A 19,513-nucleotide genomic window follows, 5' to 3' on the forward strand; every position below is an offset into this window, starting at 1 on the left:
AACTCCACACAGACAGCCATCCGAGGGTGGAATTGAACCTGGGTTCCTGGTGCCGTGAGGCAGCAGTGCTAACCGCTGATTCACCGTGCCAACTCCAGGGTGAGGGTTATTAGTCTCTTAAATCAATATGGTGCTTCTTTTAAATCAGCTTTCAGAATGATATTTAAAGTTTTATTTCTCTGTCCATAATATATGGGTGCATACAAATTTGGGAGAGAGAGAGAGAGAGAGTTTTTCATTTCCTCATGGAGAAGGACAGAATCTGCTTATCCTTTAAAGGATTTCTCATTGTGCCAAATAATCTTATTTTGTCCTGATCTAGTGAAGGTCTCTATTCTTTTTTGAATTACAAATATTGCAAAATGAGCTCTCATCGATAATGTTGCGTGAATATTTGAGACAGTTACTATGCAACAAGATTTTATTTTGATTACTGGTACATCAGCTGAATTTTCTGATAATTCTGACTTGGAATGAGATTGCAGATCTGACATGAATATAAATTAGATATCTGTCCAATACCTACTTGACTGAATTCGAGTGCGAACTAGGCACCTGTTAAATATTGGCAAATTACATCTTTCCTGGCCATGTAATAAATGCCATTCCAACAATGACATTTAAGACCAATCAAGAAAACAAAGCATGTTACTTTATTTCCACAAGCAAAATGGCAGAAAGATCCAAGACCATAAAACTGCTGCGTGTATGTGATATGATGACCTAATGGTCTGTTTGAGATAGTGAATATTACTGAGCTTTAATCTTACATTATACTTCCTTCATTGATTTTGCCACTACTTAGATTAGTTTTATTGGGAAAATGTGAGGAATTGCTCCTTCAGATTTCCATTGATTGCTCAAAATAGCTCGCTGCTCAACAATTTTAAGTTTAATTAATAAATAATCAAAAATAGGTCAAACTCTTGTCTTCTCCCATTTCTAAATTTTCCTTCCACAAATCAATCTAAAAAGAAATGTACTTCTGAAAGACAGACAACTCATTCCAAATATTATTATTATTATTATTAATAAAAAGGTGCACAACATCAGCACTCTGCTGAATTTTCATGTTTCAAAACCAGCTATTTGGCAAAGTGTACATTCGCACAAATATTTATACTTAGTGGCATAAACAATAAACAGCAACTTTAAGAATGGAGAGACAGTGTCACAACTCTTCAAGTCTCGTATACAATCACTTCATCATAAGACATATTTTCATCATGTGCACTAATATCTGTACTTGGTACATCATACACATCAGGTTAATTGAATTATACATGGCATTAAAATCACAATAATGTTTTCTAACAGCACCCAAAACTAACTTGTAAGACTAACAAAAGAGGCTAAGTGAGACAAAAATACTTCATTTCACTTCAATAGCTAGTGTTATTTATTTTAAGGTTTTTGTGCTGTCACTGCAGTTAAGTTCAAGTATCGTACAGCTCTTTCAAAGAGCTATGAAATTAATCCCAATACCCCATTCCCTTCTTTTACAAAAAGAAAACTCCTTGCAAATCCTCCATGTTTAAGTCTCTCCACTGGGACTTGCCTGTTTTACTGTACTATTACAGCCAGGCAGATTGTTGTACCATCAAGAAAATTAAAAGCTACCGATATGGTAATCTTATGTAATTCAATTTTGTAGTTGTCATTCTTTATTGAACAAGCATTTTAGTTCCACTATATATCCATACCACAGGTATATATTGGTTCTCAAAATATCAAAGCACATTTTCTATCTATTGACATGTTAAAAGAATAATACAAATTTTCTATCCATTATTAAGATGCTGGTAGCTATAAATAGTTGCACTCACCAGTTGAAGTGAAAACTTCAGTGCAGTTCAATATTTAGGTTATAGCCAGAGTTCTTCAATATAATACTTCTTCCCTCCACTGTTTTTTTACAATCATATTGGATCCAGTCTCAGTGTACTGATGCACATAATTGAAATAGTGCAGAGAATAGCAATTTTTTTAATCCTTATGATTGTAACTTTTGAAATGGCCACATATTGGCTTCTAAGTACACAAGGCATGAAATGCATGCGATCCTTTTAACATTTGTCTTTCGAGAAAAATCAAGTTTGGTGAGGACAAATTGAAATATGACAAGAACATTAATGAGGGATCACAATTTATGGAGAGGTGGAATGGAAGAAGAAATCATCGGTTGGCCTCAGACAATAGTACTCAGATTTAGTATCCAATTTAGCAGAGGAGGCGAGGGTACCTAAATCTGGGCAAATTATCAGAAAAATTAGTATGAAGATTCCACAGATGTCTACAGCCTGGATTTTAATTTATCCAGAGACACAAGGGAAACAAACAGCCTTTGCTCTATCATCAAAACTTCCAATTTCAACAGAGGCCCTGCTTGACAGAAACAGACTGTCTGCTGTAATTCTGGTGAAATTAGAGTTGACATACATCAACAATTCCAATGAAAGCTCTGGTTAAGTGATAATAAAACAAAAAAATACTGCACAAATTTAATGGGTCTGTTAGCATCAATGAAAAGAGAAACAGAGTTAAAATTGAGACCAATATTTTTTCTTCAGATATGAAGTTATTGCACTCAACAGGTTAACTGTTTTTCTCTCTCTATTGATGCTGCCAGACTTGTGTTTCTCCCAATCCCACCTCCTGGCATGTATTTGCTATCCATTCTGACACTCTGCTCTCTGTTCGAATCACGCCACGGCAGATGATTGAATTTGAATTCAATAAATATCTGGAATTAAGACTCTAAGGGTGACTGTGAATCCATTGTCGATTGTCAGAAAAACCCATCTGGTTCACAAATGTCCTTTAGGGAAGGAAACTGCCATCCTTACCTGGTCTGGCCTACGTGACTCCGGACCCACAGCAATGCGGCTGACTCCTAACTGCCCTCTGGGCAATTAGGGATGGGCAATAAATGCTGCATTGCAGCAACACCCTCATCCCATAAATGATGAAAGAATGCTGTACTTAGCAAAGGTCTTAAGTTTTATTCCTCTGCATTCCACAATGAATTTCAGGTACAACATGACACTGAACTGTCCTTCTGTTGCCTTTGCCTCCATGCCCATTTCTACGCACAAGAGTATCACAGACCCCTTCACCCACCACCAAGATTCTCCAGCAGTTTACCAGCACTCCACCTGTTCATCATGAACTGTCGACATGACCTTGGTTGCCTCAATTCGTCTGCCTCACTATCTAACTTACCTATTCAAACCTCTGTCCTTCTGAACTGACAGCACTCTGTGCACTCAGATCTAACCCTGACTTTGTAATCAAGCCCGACAACTACGGTGGCCCTATTATTGTCTGGTGGACTGACCTCTGCATTGTGGAGGCTAAGCGCCAGCTCTCATATCTCCTCCTATCTTCTCCTGGACCATGACCCCACAATTGAACACCAGGCAATTATGTCCACAATGGTCATTAATCTCATTTTATCTTGGTGATCTCCCCACTCCCTGCCAAAAGCCTCTAAGCTCATAGATCCCAACACAATACAGCCAGCTTCTACCTCCTTCCCAAAATCCACTAACAGGACTGTCTGGGCAGACCCACCATGTCTACCTGCACCTGCCCCACAGAACTCATCTCTTCCTACCACAACTCCAATTTTTCTCCCCTTGTCCAGTCCCTTCCCACTTGCATCTGCAGTTCTTCTGATGCTTTAAATCTGTTTCAAAATTTCCAGTTCACAGGCTCCAACCACCTCCTTCTTACCATGAATGTGCAAACACTCCATGTCCATCCCCCATCAGGCTGGTCTCTGCTTCTTCCTGGGAAAAGAAAAAGCCTGAACTGTCCCCATCTACCATCATGCTCCTACACCCAGCTGGGTTTGTCCTCACATTGAATAACTTCTCCTTTAACTCGGTAAACTTTCTTCAGATCAAACATGTGGCCTGGGTACCAGTTATGCCTGTCTCTTTGTTGGGTACATGGAACAATCCTTTTTCCAGTCCTATTCTAGCCCCACATGCAACTCCTTCTCCAGTATATTGATGACATCATCAGTGCTGCTTCCCTCTTCACGGAATGATATACTTTTCCAATTTCATTTCCAACTTCCACTCTGCTCTCACCTTCACCTGATCCATCTGACTCTTCCCTTCCCTTCTTTGACATCTGTTCCCATTTCTGGGGATAGGCTAGCAATATCCGTTATAAACTCCAACTCCCACAGCTACCTTGACGATACATCTTTGCACTCTGCTTCCTGTAAAGACTCATTTCATTTTCCTAGTTCCTCCATCTCCATCACATCTGTTCCAATGATGCCAACTTTGACAAGGGGGCCTCCGAAATATCCACCTTCTTCCTAAACCGAGAATTCCCCTGGCTGACAGGGCCTTCAGCCATGTCCATCCATCTCCTGCACTTCTACCCTCACGCCCTCTCTTTCCTGCCACAAGAGCAATACAGTCCCCTAGTCCTCACTTACCACCCAAACAGCATCCGCATCCAAAAGATCATTAGCCACCATTTCTGCCACCGCTAGCCTGATACTACCACTAGACACACATTCACTTGCCCTCTTATTAGCTTCGCAGAAACCGTTCCCTCTGGGCCTCCTTGGTCCACTCCTGAACTTCCCACATCACCACAGCACCTTTCCATTCAAATCACAGAAGGTGCAACCCCTGCCGTTTACTTCCTCCCAAGGACCCAGACACACCTTCCAGGTGAATCAGCGACTTACTTGTACTTTGTTCAATTTAATCTACTGTATTCACTGCTCACAATGTGTTCTCTTCTACGTTGGGGAGAAGAAACGCAGACTGGGTAACCATTTTGTGGAACACCTACGTTCTATCCGCAAAAATGACCGAGCTTCCGGTTGCCTGCCATTTCAACACATCACTATGTTCCCTGGCCAACATCATTGTCTCAGGCTTGGTGCAGTGCTCCAGTGAAGCTCAGCACAATCTGGAACAACAGTACCTCATTTTACCTTGGGGGCCCCTACCATCTTCTGGACAGTATGGAGGTCAATAATTTTAGGGCCTGAACATCTTCTCCACGATCTTACCCCTACCCCACATACCAGGCCTTGTCACCACATGAGCTGCTACCACAACCAATCCATTGTCAGCTACGAAATAGTCCCCATTAGCAGGTGATTCTCCTAAGCGGACCATCACCTATTCCTTTGTGTATCTCCCTCTCTCTGGGCTCCTTCTCCTCAATCATTTATTTCTTCCCCTTTCCCCCAACCCAATCTTCAGCATACATGCCAATTTTTACTAACTACAATCAGTTCAGAAGAAGGATTACTTGACCTGAAACATCAACTCAGCTTTCTGTCCACAGATGCTTCCAGACCTGCTGAATTTTTTCCAGCAATTTCTGTCTTTGTTAGGGTTTGATCCAGCCTTTTTTAAAAATTTACCAGCGTCTGCAGTATATTGCTTTTCTCTGGTTAATGATCTAGTGCGAAAATAAACAAATCGTTTGACTGCAGTTAATGTAGCCATAATGTAATCACATAACATAACTGCACATATATGAAACTACCCATTGCAAAAGTGGTCTTTAGTGAATCTTATGCCAAGCATGATTTCCAAAGAGGTACAGGTTAAGTGCACTGGCCATGCTAAATAGTCCAGTGTTCAGGGATGTGCAGGCTAGGTACGGGAAATATGGGGTTAGAGGGATAAAGGTGGGTGGGAGTGTAGTGTCTCGGTGGAATGCACTTTGGAGGATCGGTGTGGACTCAATAGGCTGAATGGCCTGCTTCCATGCTGTGGGGATTGTATGATTTGATCATGCCTGCTCAAGATGTCTTTGGTGTCACTTCGTTCCTGCAGTCCAAACAAGCAGAGACGTTTTCACGTGGTCTCAGCTTTTCTTTGCATTTCTTCACAATGTTATAAACACCAAAGATCAGGAACAACACAGCAATTGCACCAAAGTAAACTGAATAAGCCAGAAACTGGAAAAGAGAAGAAAAATATTTAAGAAACTGCTTATAGCAAACAATTACTCAATCAGGAAAAGATACTTGGTTGCAAGTATTCTCCCAATCTGTGGTCTCAGTATTCATTAGGTTCTGCTGAGGATATTTTACAAAACATTAAAAAAGCTAAACTGGTAATGTATCCTATTTAAATATTAACGAACTGTTGTCCACCCACTCCCATAGTTGTCACTCTACACAAATTATGAGTTTTACATGTAACAAGGTTATTCCCTACTAATATATTCAATTTAAAAAAGTTAATTTCCTGGTAATGCTTTGTGCAATTAAGTTGCGTCATGAAGCTCATACTATGAAAAGGACAATAATAACATGGATACAAAATTGGCTAAGGGACAAAAAAAAAAACTATCCAGTCACCCAAATGCAACTCAGTCCGATCGGGGATAATATGAGGACCACTGCTCTTTTTGACATGAGTTTATGACTCAGATTTGGCAGCACACAATATAATTTTGACATCTGGGGATGAGAAAACACTTGAAAACGTAGCAAATAGTGGATTTTAAAAAAAAATGAATTCATGGAATGAGGGGTGTTCCCAGCTAGGCCAGCATTTATTGCTAATTTTCGTGAATGGCTGCTGTCCATGAAGTAGGTACATCCAAAGTGCTGAGAGAGAGCAAGTTCCAGAATTTTGCCCAGCAACAGTTCTAAGTCAGGATGGTGTGTGGCTTGGATGAGAACATGCGGGTGGTGGTGCTTCTTTGCATCTGCTGCTCGTATCCTTCCAAGTGTTAGGAGTCACAGGGATGGAACTTGTTGGCGGAGGAGCCTCGGTGAATTAGCACACTGAACCTTGAGCTCGTGCACACTGCTGCCACTGTACATAGTGGTGAAGGGAATGAATTCTAAGGCTAGTGAATAGGTTACAAATGAATTCAGCTGTTTCGTTCTAAATCAGGTCAAACCTGCTCAGTGTTGTTGGAACTGCACTCATCCAGTAAAATGTGGGAACAGGCTCAGCAGAAGGCCATGATGGATCATAAGCACCATACTCTAGCTTAAGATGGATGTAAATGCTTCAGCCTTGTCTATTGCAGTGATGTGCTGGGCTCCCAGTCATTGATGGGGGGCTATTTGTGAACCACCTCATCCAGTGAATTGCTTCATCACCATTCATGACTGAATATGCAGCATTTAGATCTGATCCATTAATTGTGGGATTACTCAGCCCTGTCCTTTGCAGGTTGCATCTGCTGATTAGTATGCAAATAGTCCGTCATTGAAGCTTAATCAGAGTGTCATCTTATTTTTAATGTACGCCTGGTGCTTCTCCTGCAGTGTCCTTCTGCAGTCTTTATTGAACTAGGGTTGACCTCCTGGTTTGAGGGGACGTGCTGAACCATGGAGGTTACAAACGGTGGTTTAAAACAATTCTACTGTTGCTGATGACCCACAGACCTTCATTGATACCCAGTTTTGCGTTGCTAGATCTGTTCAAAATCTATCCTGTTAAGCATGATAGTAGTGCCACACAATGCAATGGAAGGTATCCTCATTGTGAAGGCAGATTTCATCTCCACAACAACTACTCAGTGGTTATTCCTACTGATACTATCTTAGATGGAGGTTCCCGACACTGCTCTTGGTGATGGGCATTGAAGCCCTCCACCCAGAGCATATTCTGCACCCTTGCCACGCTCAGTATTTCCTCCAAATGATGTTCAATATAAGAAATACTAATTCATTAGCTGAGGGGATGGCCAGTAGGCAGTAATCAGCAGGATGCTTCCTTGCCCACGTGAGGATTCCAGACCTTGAAGATTGAACACTGAGGACTCCCACAGCAACTCTTTTCTGGTGGATCTTTCCCTACAATGGGTCAGAGCATTCTCAAAGATGTTGGTAATTATGTCTGTGATAAAGCCATAGTCTAAGAATCATATCGTGAAGACAATATCAGACTGTTGTTTGACTAGTCTGGAGGACTGTTCTCCTAATTTTGGCACAGACCTCCAAATGTTCACAGGAAGACTCTGTCAGATTAGAGGCCAAGTTTGCCATTATTCTTTCTGGCACCTAGGTCAATGCTGGGTGGTCCATCCAGTTTCATTTCTTTTTAAAGACTTTATCTCAGTTGGATATAACTGAATGGCTTGCTAGGTCATGTTTCCCATTAGACTAGTTTTTAATTCCAGACTTCTTTCGCTGAATTCAAATTTCACCATCTGCTATGATGGGATTCAAACCCAGAACATTTGTCTAGAGCAGTCGATTATTAGTCCAGTGACATTATATCTTCCTGAAGTCTAATGGTGTAGTGGTAAGTAGATTGATGAAACGAGCAGACAGATGGCAGATAAAGGGAACACAAAAACAAAAAGTCTGACAATGCAGACGGTAGGTCTTTAAGATTGCCAGACCAAGTCAAGGAGGCCATTTAGAAGAAAACCCAAACAGATTCCTTGGCTTTAGAAGTACAGGCCAAGTACTCAATGAAGTTAATGTTTCTACAACACTCAATGCCTCTACTGATGTAGTGTGCCCAATTCTGGGCACCGCATTTTAGGAAGAATGTAAAGGGCTTGGAGAAAATGTGGAAAAGATTCAGTGAAATGGCATATTAGATGAAATATTTCAGATGTGAAGATTAGAGGAGTTAGTCTGTTTTTCTTACAGGAGCTGGTTTAGATTTATATTGTCTTTTTTCTGCACAAATCAAATAGGCTATTTAACGTAACGATGATGTTCAGCTCCTGATGCCCAGTCATCTTCCCCTTTAGCTAAAATATAATGAAGTGGCTATTGAAGTATCAAACTGATCCCTTACCTGTCCAAATATGTCCAAATTCAGGAGACTAGATTCCACCACAATCAAGGTCAACAGAGTCTGAAGAACTAAGGCGACAAATGTATTTACACCAAACACCAAAGCATACAGCTCCACACTTAGATTTGCAGCAATCTTGTATCTTTTGAAAAGAAAGGCAGGCAATTAATACTCAGTTTCCTTAAAATTGCTACAAAATTAAAATTTTCAATAATACTTTTGAAAGGAAAAAAACTCTACTCACGTTGCTACAGTAATAAGCATCATGTAAATAATTCTGAAAACAATGTAACAGACGTAGCACACCCAGATGTTTTGGACAATGTCCATCAGAAACACTGAAACAGCGACAACATGAGAAAAGACCAGGAGTGAAACTTCACTCCAGATGGACGATATCTTTACATAACCTACAACAAATGCTGCCACAGCACCTAAACATAGACCAAAAGAGAGAACATTAAAATAAAGTTGAATTATAAACTTATCGTCCTCTTCAGTCAGTCTCTTTTTAAAGCAATAAGGCATTCAATACTTGCTGTAACTGTATCTGGCAATGACAATGTATAAATCAAAATTTATGACTATTAAAATGAATATATTAAAAAGTACAGTGGTCACAAGAGAATTAAACAGATGACAGAAACATACAAAAACATTGCAATGCATTAAAATTTTCCAGCATTTCAGCTTTACTGATAGGGACAATCACTAGATCACACTGTAGCCTTAAATATAGGTTCACATTGCCAGACTTAGACTGTTGATATTTGGCTCCTCTGGCTTATGATCTGAAGGAGCTGATCCATTCAACCCAGTTTATCTTTCTCCCCTTTTCATGTATCTATTCATTCATTCATTAATTAAATCTTTAAAACGTTATTACAGATTCTGCTTCCGCCACTGTCTCTCATGGGACATCAAGAACCTTACCAAGTCCCTACCTAAAAACTTTTTCCTAACTTATCCTTTTTGGACTTTTGGCAACTATTAGCACAGAGGTCCTGATGAGTTGTATAGCACAGAAGATGCCCTTCAGTCCATTAAGTATGCTAGTCTCTTCCAAAGCTAGGTTTTCCAATAATTAAGGACAATTAACCCCTCATCTTATCACTTAAAACTGCTTGGCTGTCTTCCTAAAGTCATTTGACTTCCTGTAACTAGCAGCTGGATCACTGCTCACATTAGACTGTTAGCTTAATTTTGAAAAACCAAAAGTTCACTTAAATGAAAACCCTGTTTTAAAAGTCAAAACAGTTTCAGTATCTTCCAGTTTTACACACAGTCCATAAAACATGTGTAGCCCCAACAGCCAACTAACTTATTCTTCCAATGGGAAAAAACAATTGTAACTCAAACTCCCATCTTCTCTTTAGTTCCCAAGTACTCTGCTTCATATCTTACCATGGTGTAGGTTCCTTATCATTCTTTGTTTCATTTTAAAACACATGACTTTGCTTTTCCAAACTTGAAATTTAATTTGACTTCCTTATGTGCAATCTATTAATTAGTCTACATCCTCCTGAAATTACAAGTGGTTCTTATCGAGTTCTGACAGCCATTTTTAAAATAATGTATATATAAACCAGAATATGTAAAATCCACATTATTTACATTAAGATCAATTGTGCAAACACTGACTACTATGTTTAAATTAATTCTGTGAAACATCCATTAACCATTTTTTGTCCTTCACATTCTCTTTCAAAAACAATCAATGGGCAGTATCCACAAGGATTCCATACAGCATACTAAATCAAATTCCTTTTAAAAATCTAAAGATATCCTCTCCATCATTCCCATATGTCAGACATGATTCAGGCTGCTCTCAATTAACCCTCATTCTAGCTACAGATTTAAGTTTTAACCCATATTAAAATTTTTAGAATCTTATCCATGACTAACATTAGATTGACTGGTCTGGTACCCAGTACTGTCAAAATTATTGGTATGTTCCATTCGGTTTCTTTGAGCACATTATTAATACATAGTCTTCTGGTATAACTTCCAAAGATAAGTGAACCACCTGGATCTGGCACTCGAGGCAAAAGTTACAAGAACAGAGTTAGGTAGCATCGATAGCATAGGGGTTATATGGATAGGTGAGATAGCTAGTGTTGAGAAGGTAGATGGAAAGGGTATACAAGGTGCACACTTGATGGACCAGCAGATCATGTGTCTCTGTACGTTTGTAAAGATCTTTGATCTTTCATATCACTTTGAACATATTAAGCAGCATACAAGCAGAATTTAATAATTTTCACACTTGAATTCTATCATTTTTATACCTATACAAACTTTCAATGATACTCCTATACTATCTTTACCTCAAGATTTTTTATCCTCAAACTTTCATCAGTGAAAACTGAGACAGAGAACTCATGTAGTACCATCATCCATTAACGTCTGTTTTCATCTCTGATCAGCCCTGTGTAATTAAAATTCTTTACTGTTTCTCTTTCTTCTCAACCTATATTATCTTTTTTGTTTTGTTGTAACACATTTGAACTTTGCATTAGATATATCACACATCTGGAGTTTTGAGCTAGAGTTTGAACGAGGTTTTGTTTTGTCGGTAAGTGCCCAGATTTTTCTGTGTTAGTTTTTCTCAGAAAAACGTAAACTGCTTTGTCAAACAAAAATATTCAGACCTTGTAGCAATTTATATGCAAACTCAACTGCCTTCATTGGGAAATTACTAACGTGAGCATACCCAAAAGCGCAGATGCTGCTTCCACCATTCCATTGTAAATCTGGGTATTCTGGGAAGGACGTATTCGCTCCCACAAGATTTGAATGTAATTCAATATCTGAAAATAGCCACAAGTCGATAATGCCCACCATGCTGACCAGCAGAGCAGTGGCCAAGAAGAATAGCACTGCAGAAAAGTCTTCCATAACATTGCAAGAACAATGCATATTCGTTTGAAGGGCTTTTTATTCTGAAAAATAAAACAGAACTTAAAGATATATCTAAATGTTTAAATAGGTTTCATAAAGAAGCATTATGCAATATTTTTCCCCAAGGAACTGCTTTTTATATTTACAAAGTGGGTACAGTACAGCAATATTCTTATTACAAAAACACTACAATTATTGATTCAACATTGCTGTGACATTTCAGCTAATCTGCAAGAAAGCTGCAAGAGGTTAGGTTTACCTATCACTTTAAAAGAGAAGCAACATTAATAGCCAATGCGCCAATGCCATTCATGCTGTAGCACAGGTCTGATCTTTCTCCCCTAACACCTGACTGCCAACAAACAAAGTATGAGTAGAGAAAAAGAGAGAGAAAAAGGCAGGGCAAGCAAAAAAAAAACAAGCACAAGAGAAAACAAGTTAGCAGATTGGTCTCACAGGAGGGGCAGACAGGAAAATGTTATCGATCACACTTCTCCCCTGCCCCCTTGCAAGGATTCTAATAGCCAGCCCTAGTGGTTTAAGTAAACCTTTGTGATTTAGTGAAATCTGCTTTCTCTTCTTTGTAGTTTCTGTCAAAGTGCTGTGCAACTATCACAAAGCTAGAGTACAAAAATGTCCTGTAACATTTAGAGTAAGGATATTAGCAGCGTAAAGAACTTACTACTTATTCAGGGCATGTTACCTTTTACATTACGTTGTGTAAAAGGGTAGGTATCATAAAGCAGGAACATAGATTTGCCTTTTAAAGCAGCCATTTTTGCTGTACTCAAGAAAAGAAATGTAGAGGCAAGTGAAAACCTAAGTTCACACTAGATGCTCACCCAAAACACTACACTTCTGCAGAAAAGGAAGCAAAACCACATTAATATAAATAAAACATTTTAAATACATTACCGTAGTTTCATTGGCATCTGAGGTGCTATCCATTGGTTCTGCCAGATGTTCATTTAGCATATTGTCAGCATTATCAAGGGCACAGTTTAGTGGCATCATTGATGCTGATTCTTCTTCTTCTTCTGACTTTACACCATCATCTTTGAACTCGATTCCACTATGGTCTCCTTTCACTTTGTGAAAGAACATGCTCTTCTGTGGCATTGGAAGAAACATTGATATAATAAAACCAATTGCCACACAGACTAATGAAATAACATTGAGGTGGAAGAGGGACACCTCAGCAAATGAGACCAGGATTTGTCCAATAACTGATCCCACTGTGTACCCAACCAAAGTGGCACAACGACAGTATCCAGTTACTTTCTGGTACACGTTAGAGTCCACTACAGAGTAGATATAGGAGTAATAAGCCACCTCTGATGCAGTTACCATTCCATAGAAGAATTCCAGAAACTTCATTGCCAGTAGTCCTTGGGCATACAACAACATCAACCAGGTCATGACCAAAGCTGTGCCTTGTAGAATGATGATGGGTTTGTATCGGAGGTAATCAGTAGCCAGAAAGATGGGAAACAAAAGCAATAGGTAGGAGTAAGTCCACACTGGAAAAATCTCATTCACCTATTTAGAAAAACAGAAACCCAGCAGGTTTAATACCAGTGATTAATTTCTAATTTTCAAATCACTGTCTCAAAATGCAAAACATTGTTGTTAAAACTTGAATGAAACTATGTTTATAAATACTGTAGCTACAGTAGACACTACACGATAAACTGAAATGAAAATTAAAACTGTAAAACAGAATTTCTAATTCCTGCTGAATCTAATTTATCGAGAAAAAGCTCAACATTATGAAAATCATAACTACCCTTCTAATACAATTCATCCTAAATTTTCTCCCGTTATACTCTGAAAATGATAAATCATGCTGCAGTTGTCCCACAAGAACTAGCAAGCAATTATCTCATTCAAATGGCATTGCCTGGCAAGAACATAAACAGTGAGAGACCAGACAGTCAATATGACATCTATATGAAGGACAACACAACTGGAATCTCACTGCATCTAAGACCCACACATGCACACACACACATTTCCAGTTGAGGGTTAGTGGTGGTGGTGCTCAGGAACAGAAACTTTGGTTGATTCGTCCTGACCTGTTTGTTGCCCTCACACAAGGGAGGCATATGCCATTGTTGGAAATGGAATGCTGTCCAAGCTGATATTAGCTAACAGGATGGCTCAAACTGTGGTCTTCATATACATCCTAGTGTGGCAACGAGGGACAAAAATAACTCATTTCACTTCCTATAAATGGTGAGGAATCAGCCCTTGAGATTTCATCAATAACTAATCTCAGATTAGCTTCTTTCAGCTTGTTAAAACTGTGCAGAACTCCCAACTATTTTTTTTTTTTTTTTTTTTACAAAATGCACAATTCCATTACAATGGTGCAGAGATCAAGAACACATAGCTCCAAGTGACACAACCATGATGTACTATAGTGGGATCTCACAGATGGGCTGAACAGTATATCATTAGTGACTGGCACCAAATTCTGTCCAATATGGTCAAAAAGAACAAATTTATGTTATTTGCAAAAGAATACACAAGGATGTTGCCAGGTATGGAAGGCTAGAGTTAAAAAGAAAGGCTGTATACGCTGGGAGCTTTTTCACCGGAGTGTAGGAAGTTGAGAGGCAACCTTATAGAAGTTTGTAAAATAACGAGAGGTAGAGTCAACTGTAGTTGTCTTTTTGCCTAGGATGGGGGATTTAAAGACCAGGGTGCATATTTTTTAAGGTGAGAGGAGAAAAATTTAAAAAAGATAAGAGGCAAGTGTTTTACAGTGGGTGCTTCACATGTGGAATGAACGTTCTGAGCAAGTGGTGGATGCGGGTAAAATTACAATGTTTAAAAGACGTTTGGAAAATACATGAATAGGAAAGGTTTATAGGGATATGGACCAGGAGCAGACAGGCAAGACTAGTTTTGTTTGGCACGCACTGGTTGGACCGAAGGGTCTATTTCCATGTTGTATGACTATGACTCTATAAGTCCCAAATTGTAAACCTTCTGCAACACAAAGAAATACTCTACATCCATCAGAGATGGGAATCAAACAACCATTATATATAAAGAGAAGACAGACCAGTTTCTGTAATAACTCATGCCACAATCAATCCAATCAAGCTGATGCAACTTTTGTACTCTCAGTGCAACTTCACAATATAATCATTGTTAGTCTATTCTACAGGCAAACGGCTCCTCATTTTCTTACATTTATAGGCCACAGAAAATAATTACAAAACTTGAGGTGGAAAGCATTTCCTTCTGTTGCGATGTTGTAGAAAATTTAAAATTTAGGACATGTTTTATTGGAAAATAAAACGGGCTATTCATTTTGACCCCACTGGGATGTTTACCTATCAGTTTGAATTAATACAGATTTTGTATCTGAATGAAGTGTGAAACCTTGAGTTTACCTAACCTTGAGTTTACCTAACCTTGAGGAAACAGAAAGAATTAATGAGGTAATACTAATGATATGGGGTACATCGATTTCCAGAAGACATAGTACCATGCAACAGACTTCTAAGGAAAGTTATAGGTCATGGTACGAAAGGGATAGTAGCAACACGGACACAAAATTTGCTGATTGACAGGATACAGAGTCAAATGGATATTTTTGGCTAAATGACATTCATGATGGAGTTCCCCAGCAGTCCATATTAGACCCTTGCTTTTCCTATATATCTATGATCTGGATCTAACTGTGCAGGGGATAATTTAAAAGTAACACTAAACTTGAAAAAAAACTAATCTGTGAGAAGGACAGACCCACAGCAATGTGGCTGACTCTTAACTGCCCTCTGGGCAATTAAGGTTGAGCAATAAATTTTGGCCTCATTCTGCACACAACAATTCTGAGATTGTATGATTAGAGACAATTGTGCAAAGTCATGGCAGGAAACTGGAACAAGTCACTGCAAAGTAATAATCTATGGAACTTTCTTTAAAACTTGCAATTAGATTGCCTCAGGATAATATACTGTCCAACGTAAATTAAAATTAAAATCTGTATTCACTGGTTAAGGAAAACATGTCAATTTGTCAGAACCACTTACCATTTTCAGTTTTAAAATGCACGCATGCTTGCCAGTTTCTTGGACTACAACTGCAGAATTTATAGCATGAGGGAAATACTCTTTAAAAAAAACCAGTGGGCAAGATTACACAAAAGCTTAATGAGGCGGCAAACAGTGGAAATTGAGAAGTTACTATGAAGTATTGTGCTCCTCCACAGTACGCACCAATAGATTTGAGATTGAAATAAACACACTGGCAGGAATGCTGCATACTTGCCCATGAGCTCTATACTAAAACTGGTATGGGTGTTAGTGGATTTCAAAATCACAACTGTTAGGTGGTGGCAATACAGCCCATTGTGCCTGCACTAGCTTTTTAAATAAGCAAGTCACTCAGGCCATTCCCTCGCACATTCTCTGTTTTCAGACAGTAGGCTGATTCCTATTTGAATGCTTCAATTAACTCTGCCTCCACACAAGCAGTACATTCCACACCTTAACTACTCTGCATGAAAATTACTTTCACATGTTTCTGTTTCCTTTGCCAATTTCTCATTCTCGATCTTTACATCAGTGTGAAATTTCTCCCCATCTAACTTATCCAGACTCATGATTTTAAATACTCACAGATCCCCTTTCAGCCTTCTCTTCTCCGAAGTATCTTCATAACTGAAGTTGCTCACTGTACTCTCTCCAACACGTTCACATCTTTAAGTACGGCACCCAGAGCTGCTTGCTATACTCCAGCTGAGGCCGAACTAAAACTCTAAGCCAAATTTAACATAATTCAGCCTTGTTCTTTTTCACTATGCCCCTGTTAATAAAGATCAGGATACCGAATGTTTTATCAAATCACTCTGTCCTGTCACCATTGATGACCTATGCACATATACTTCTAGTTTTCTCTGCTCCTGCCCACTCTTTAAAATAGTACCCTTCATTTTGTATTGTGTCTCCACGTTCTTCCTACCAAAACATCTCACTTCATGTGTCCAATGAACTTCATCCATCTATCATTTGTCTATCAATTTTATCTGAATTCAGTTCAATCAAGTGACTATCAATTTGTCTGAATTATTGTAAAACATTTCCTCACCAAAGTTGAACTTATAGGTCTGTTGTTGTTAGAGGAATTTTTATACCCTTTTTTGAACTAGAGTGTGACTTTTCCAATTCTCTAGCCTTCTGATGTCACCTGCATCTATGTAAGAATGGAAAGTATTGGAATGCCTCTGCATTTTATCCTGGAATGCATTGCATCCTGCCGCGGTGAGTTTTAAACAGCACAATAAGTGGAGTTGCCAGAATCTCCTTGCATTGTGTTGGGAGACTTACTTAAAAATAAAGTTATTCTGTCTTTCTCTTATTTCTCTCCCTTACACCCAGTTGTTTTACTAACCTTTATTTAGCTTTTCTGTACATCACTTAAAATCTAAATTTCTTTTCCTTGAGCTCCTAATTACAACTTTGTGTCTTAAGTAAGGCTCCTTTATCCTGATGTTTGACCAGTTGAGTTTCAGACACCATAGTTCAATTACGTGCAGAGGACAGCAAGTTACGTTTTAACGTACCACGAAGTTTTAAGGTGTGGATGGAGGTCAGTAACAGCAAGCAGCTACCTGCGACCAAAAGATCCAGGCTAATGTGATGCAAACATCCACCTTGAGGCATAAAGATAGCACCTATTTTTATTACTTAAACTGAAATGAGATTCAAATTTGAAAACATTGCACACACTCCGGAAATCAGACACAGCAGCATGGTCGGGGGTATGAGCGCAAAGAGAGAGAGCTGCTAAGCATTTCTAGCATTTTGTGCGGACGCATCTCAGATTTTCAGCATCCAAGGTTATTTTACCTTTTCTTTACTTTTAAATGAGTCTTCAATTACTTTGTTTAGTCTCAGGCTCACAGTCACAACGCGTGGTGACAAAACAAATCAGGTTTGTGCGGAATACGTGGAGATGTTAAATCTAAAAGTTCGTCTGCAAGCGAAATCTAATTTGCTGTATAACGGTGCTGACCTTGATGGCGCCAATCCACCGACAGTCTGAAAAGAAACTATACACTTCACAGCACTTTCTGCAGAATGGGCAACTCCGTCAGAGACTCAACACAGCACTGAAATACCAAGGTTGTTGGAAGCACAAACACTAAACAAAAAAATCGCCGAACAGAAATTAACCCGATACATTCGTCCTCTTAAAAGTTCACCTGCTGCAGCTGACACAATGTGCCATCTTGGATGATGCACCTTTATAAACAGGAATTCACTTCTATAAAGATAGTAGGAACTGCAGATGCTCTACACCTTGTTATCACACTTCTTTAAAGTCGCGTTCAGTGTCAGGTTTGCAAGGGTAAGAGAGAACGGCGGTCAGTGCCCTCTCCTCCAGTGCTGCATTTCTCACTCACCTGCTGCTCGGTCAGGTTTTTGTCAGGTCCCATTAGGTAAGGAGTGAGGAAAGGTTCAGACGGCCGTACATTGGAGAAAAAGCCACAGATACAGAGCAGTGCGGTGGGGTAAAGCCAGTTGCCGCCGGTGCTCTCCATAGCCACGCACTGGCGGCAGTTGCAGCTCACGCTCCCTACGTTCTCGCGCTCTTAAACCTCGTCCCAGCCCAACCGCCCACAACCAACGAACGTTCCAACAGCAACGCAACAAGCCAGGGGAAACGGCCCGACGTCATCAAACAGCGACTGGCAGCGCAACTTTCTAATGAACGCTTGTCCTTCCCACTATGCGCCAGGAGGTCAGTGTGGATCGACCAGAGGCAACGCTGACACCGTGGACCGAAGAGTGTTTGGGGATTAATAGGATTTAAATTTCACTTTGTGTTTCACAATCTTTAAATCTTGTATAAATATTTTTGGTTCATTCTGTTTTATCTTCATTTCTTTGCCTCAATAAACCTCTACGCTGCTTAAAACAAAAACTGCAAAATTGTCTGCATGTTTCAGCGAGAGACCATCCTGTTAAATCAAAATAAAACGAAATACGATCTATCAGTCTGGGATCTAACTTTTCAGTTATAGCATTAGCTAGGACCATGACAATGTAGGAGCAAATTATTGCAGATGCTGGAATCTGAGTACAAAACAATTGCTGGAGATCACAGCGGGTAGGCAGCATCCGTGGAGAGATAGCAAGCTAACGTTTCGAGTGTCTAGATGACTCTTCATAAGACCTAAAGACTTCTATGACCCGCTGTGATCACCAGCAGTATTCAGTTGGGATCATAACGGTGCCTATCTTAATTACCCCGGAGAAGGTCCTGTTGAGAAGGAAGAAGGGGAGATAGTGATCTTTAAGCTGCTGGGAGTGTTATCCATACCCTGTTTTGAATTCCAGGTTACTGTGAAGGATGTGATATAATTCCACTATGGCGTTCTTAGTCAAGCAAAGCCTTTTTCTGAAGAAGGGTCTAGGCCCGAAACGTCAGCTTTCCGGCTCCTCTGACGCTGCTTGGCCTGCTGTGTTCATCCAGCTCAACATCTTGTTATCTTCAGAGTTGTGGCGCATTTGGTGTCGGGTTACATCCACAATGCTTTTAGGGAGGGAGCTGCAGGATTTTGACATAACAACAGTAACGTAACGATCTATTTTGGAAAGTACACTGATACTCGAATCCCCCTGCTCTCACGATCATCACGAAAGTAGAAGATTTGTTCAAATTATTCAAAGTCCCCACTTGATGAACTTAAGTTGCCAGAAAACATTGACTAGATTTCTGTAAAAACCGAAAAAGCTGCGGATGCTGTAAATCAGGAACAAAAAACAAAGTTGCTGGAAAAGTTCAGCAGGTCTGGCAGCACCTGTGAAGGAAAAAACAGAGTTAAC

The 19,513-nt window shown here is 39.6% G+C and overlaps 2 protein-coding genes across 5 annotated transcripts in view; both read right to left on the minus strand.

The window, feature by feature from the left end:
- Positions 1–8,850, minus strand: part of gpr161a (G protein-coupled receptor 161a) — a 43,162-nt gene extending 34,312 nt beyond the window's left edge. Inside the window, exon 1 of the mRNA XM_048602912.1 lies at positions 8,766–8,850. The gene's annotated coding sequence lies outside the window, so the exon portion shown is untranslated. The remainder of the gene's footprint in view (positions 1–8,765) is intronic.
- On the minus strand, positions 3–18,311 carry LOC109920313 (thiamine transporter 1). 4 transcript variants are annotated; one of them, XM_048602914.1, is made up of 7 exons: positions 18,088–18,186; positions 17,531–17,722; positions 12,582–13,099; positions 11,479–11,707; positions 9,010–9,199; positions 8,766–8,907; positions 3–5,947 (listed from the first exon to the last, which is right to left on the minus strand). In XM_048602914.1, the coding sequence occupies exons 3-7, from the start codon at positions 13,083–13,085 to the stop codon at positions 5,789–5,791; spliced, it is 1,224 nt and encodes a 407-aa protein (XP_048458871.1). In that variant the 5' UTR covers positions 13,086–13,099; positions 17,531–17,722; positions 18,088–18,186; the 3' UTR covers positions 3–5,788. The 4 variants fall into 4 exon arrangements, with proteins under 4 accessions (XP_048458871.1, XP_020375945.1, XP_020375946.1 ...); XM_020520356.2 differs by lacking the exon at positions 17,531–17,722 and having other exon boundaries at positions 12,582–13,205; positions 18,088–18,311; XM_020520357.2 differs by lacking the exon at positions 17,531–17,722 and having other exon boundaries at positions 18,088–18,192.
- Positions 18,312–19,513: the final 1,202 nt, after the last annotated feature.

This window comes from Rhincodon typus, chromosome 11, assembly GCF_021869965.1.
Source record: "Rhincodon typus isolate 14 chromosome 11, sRhiTyp1.1, whole genome shotgun sequence".
NCBI classification, from domain to species: domain Eukaryota; kingdom Metazoa; phylum Chordata; class Chondrichthyes; order Orectolobiformes; family Rhincodontidae; genus Rhincodon; species Rhincodon typus.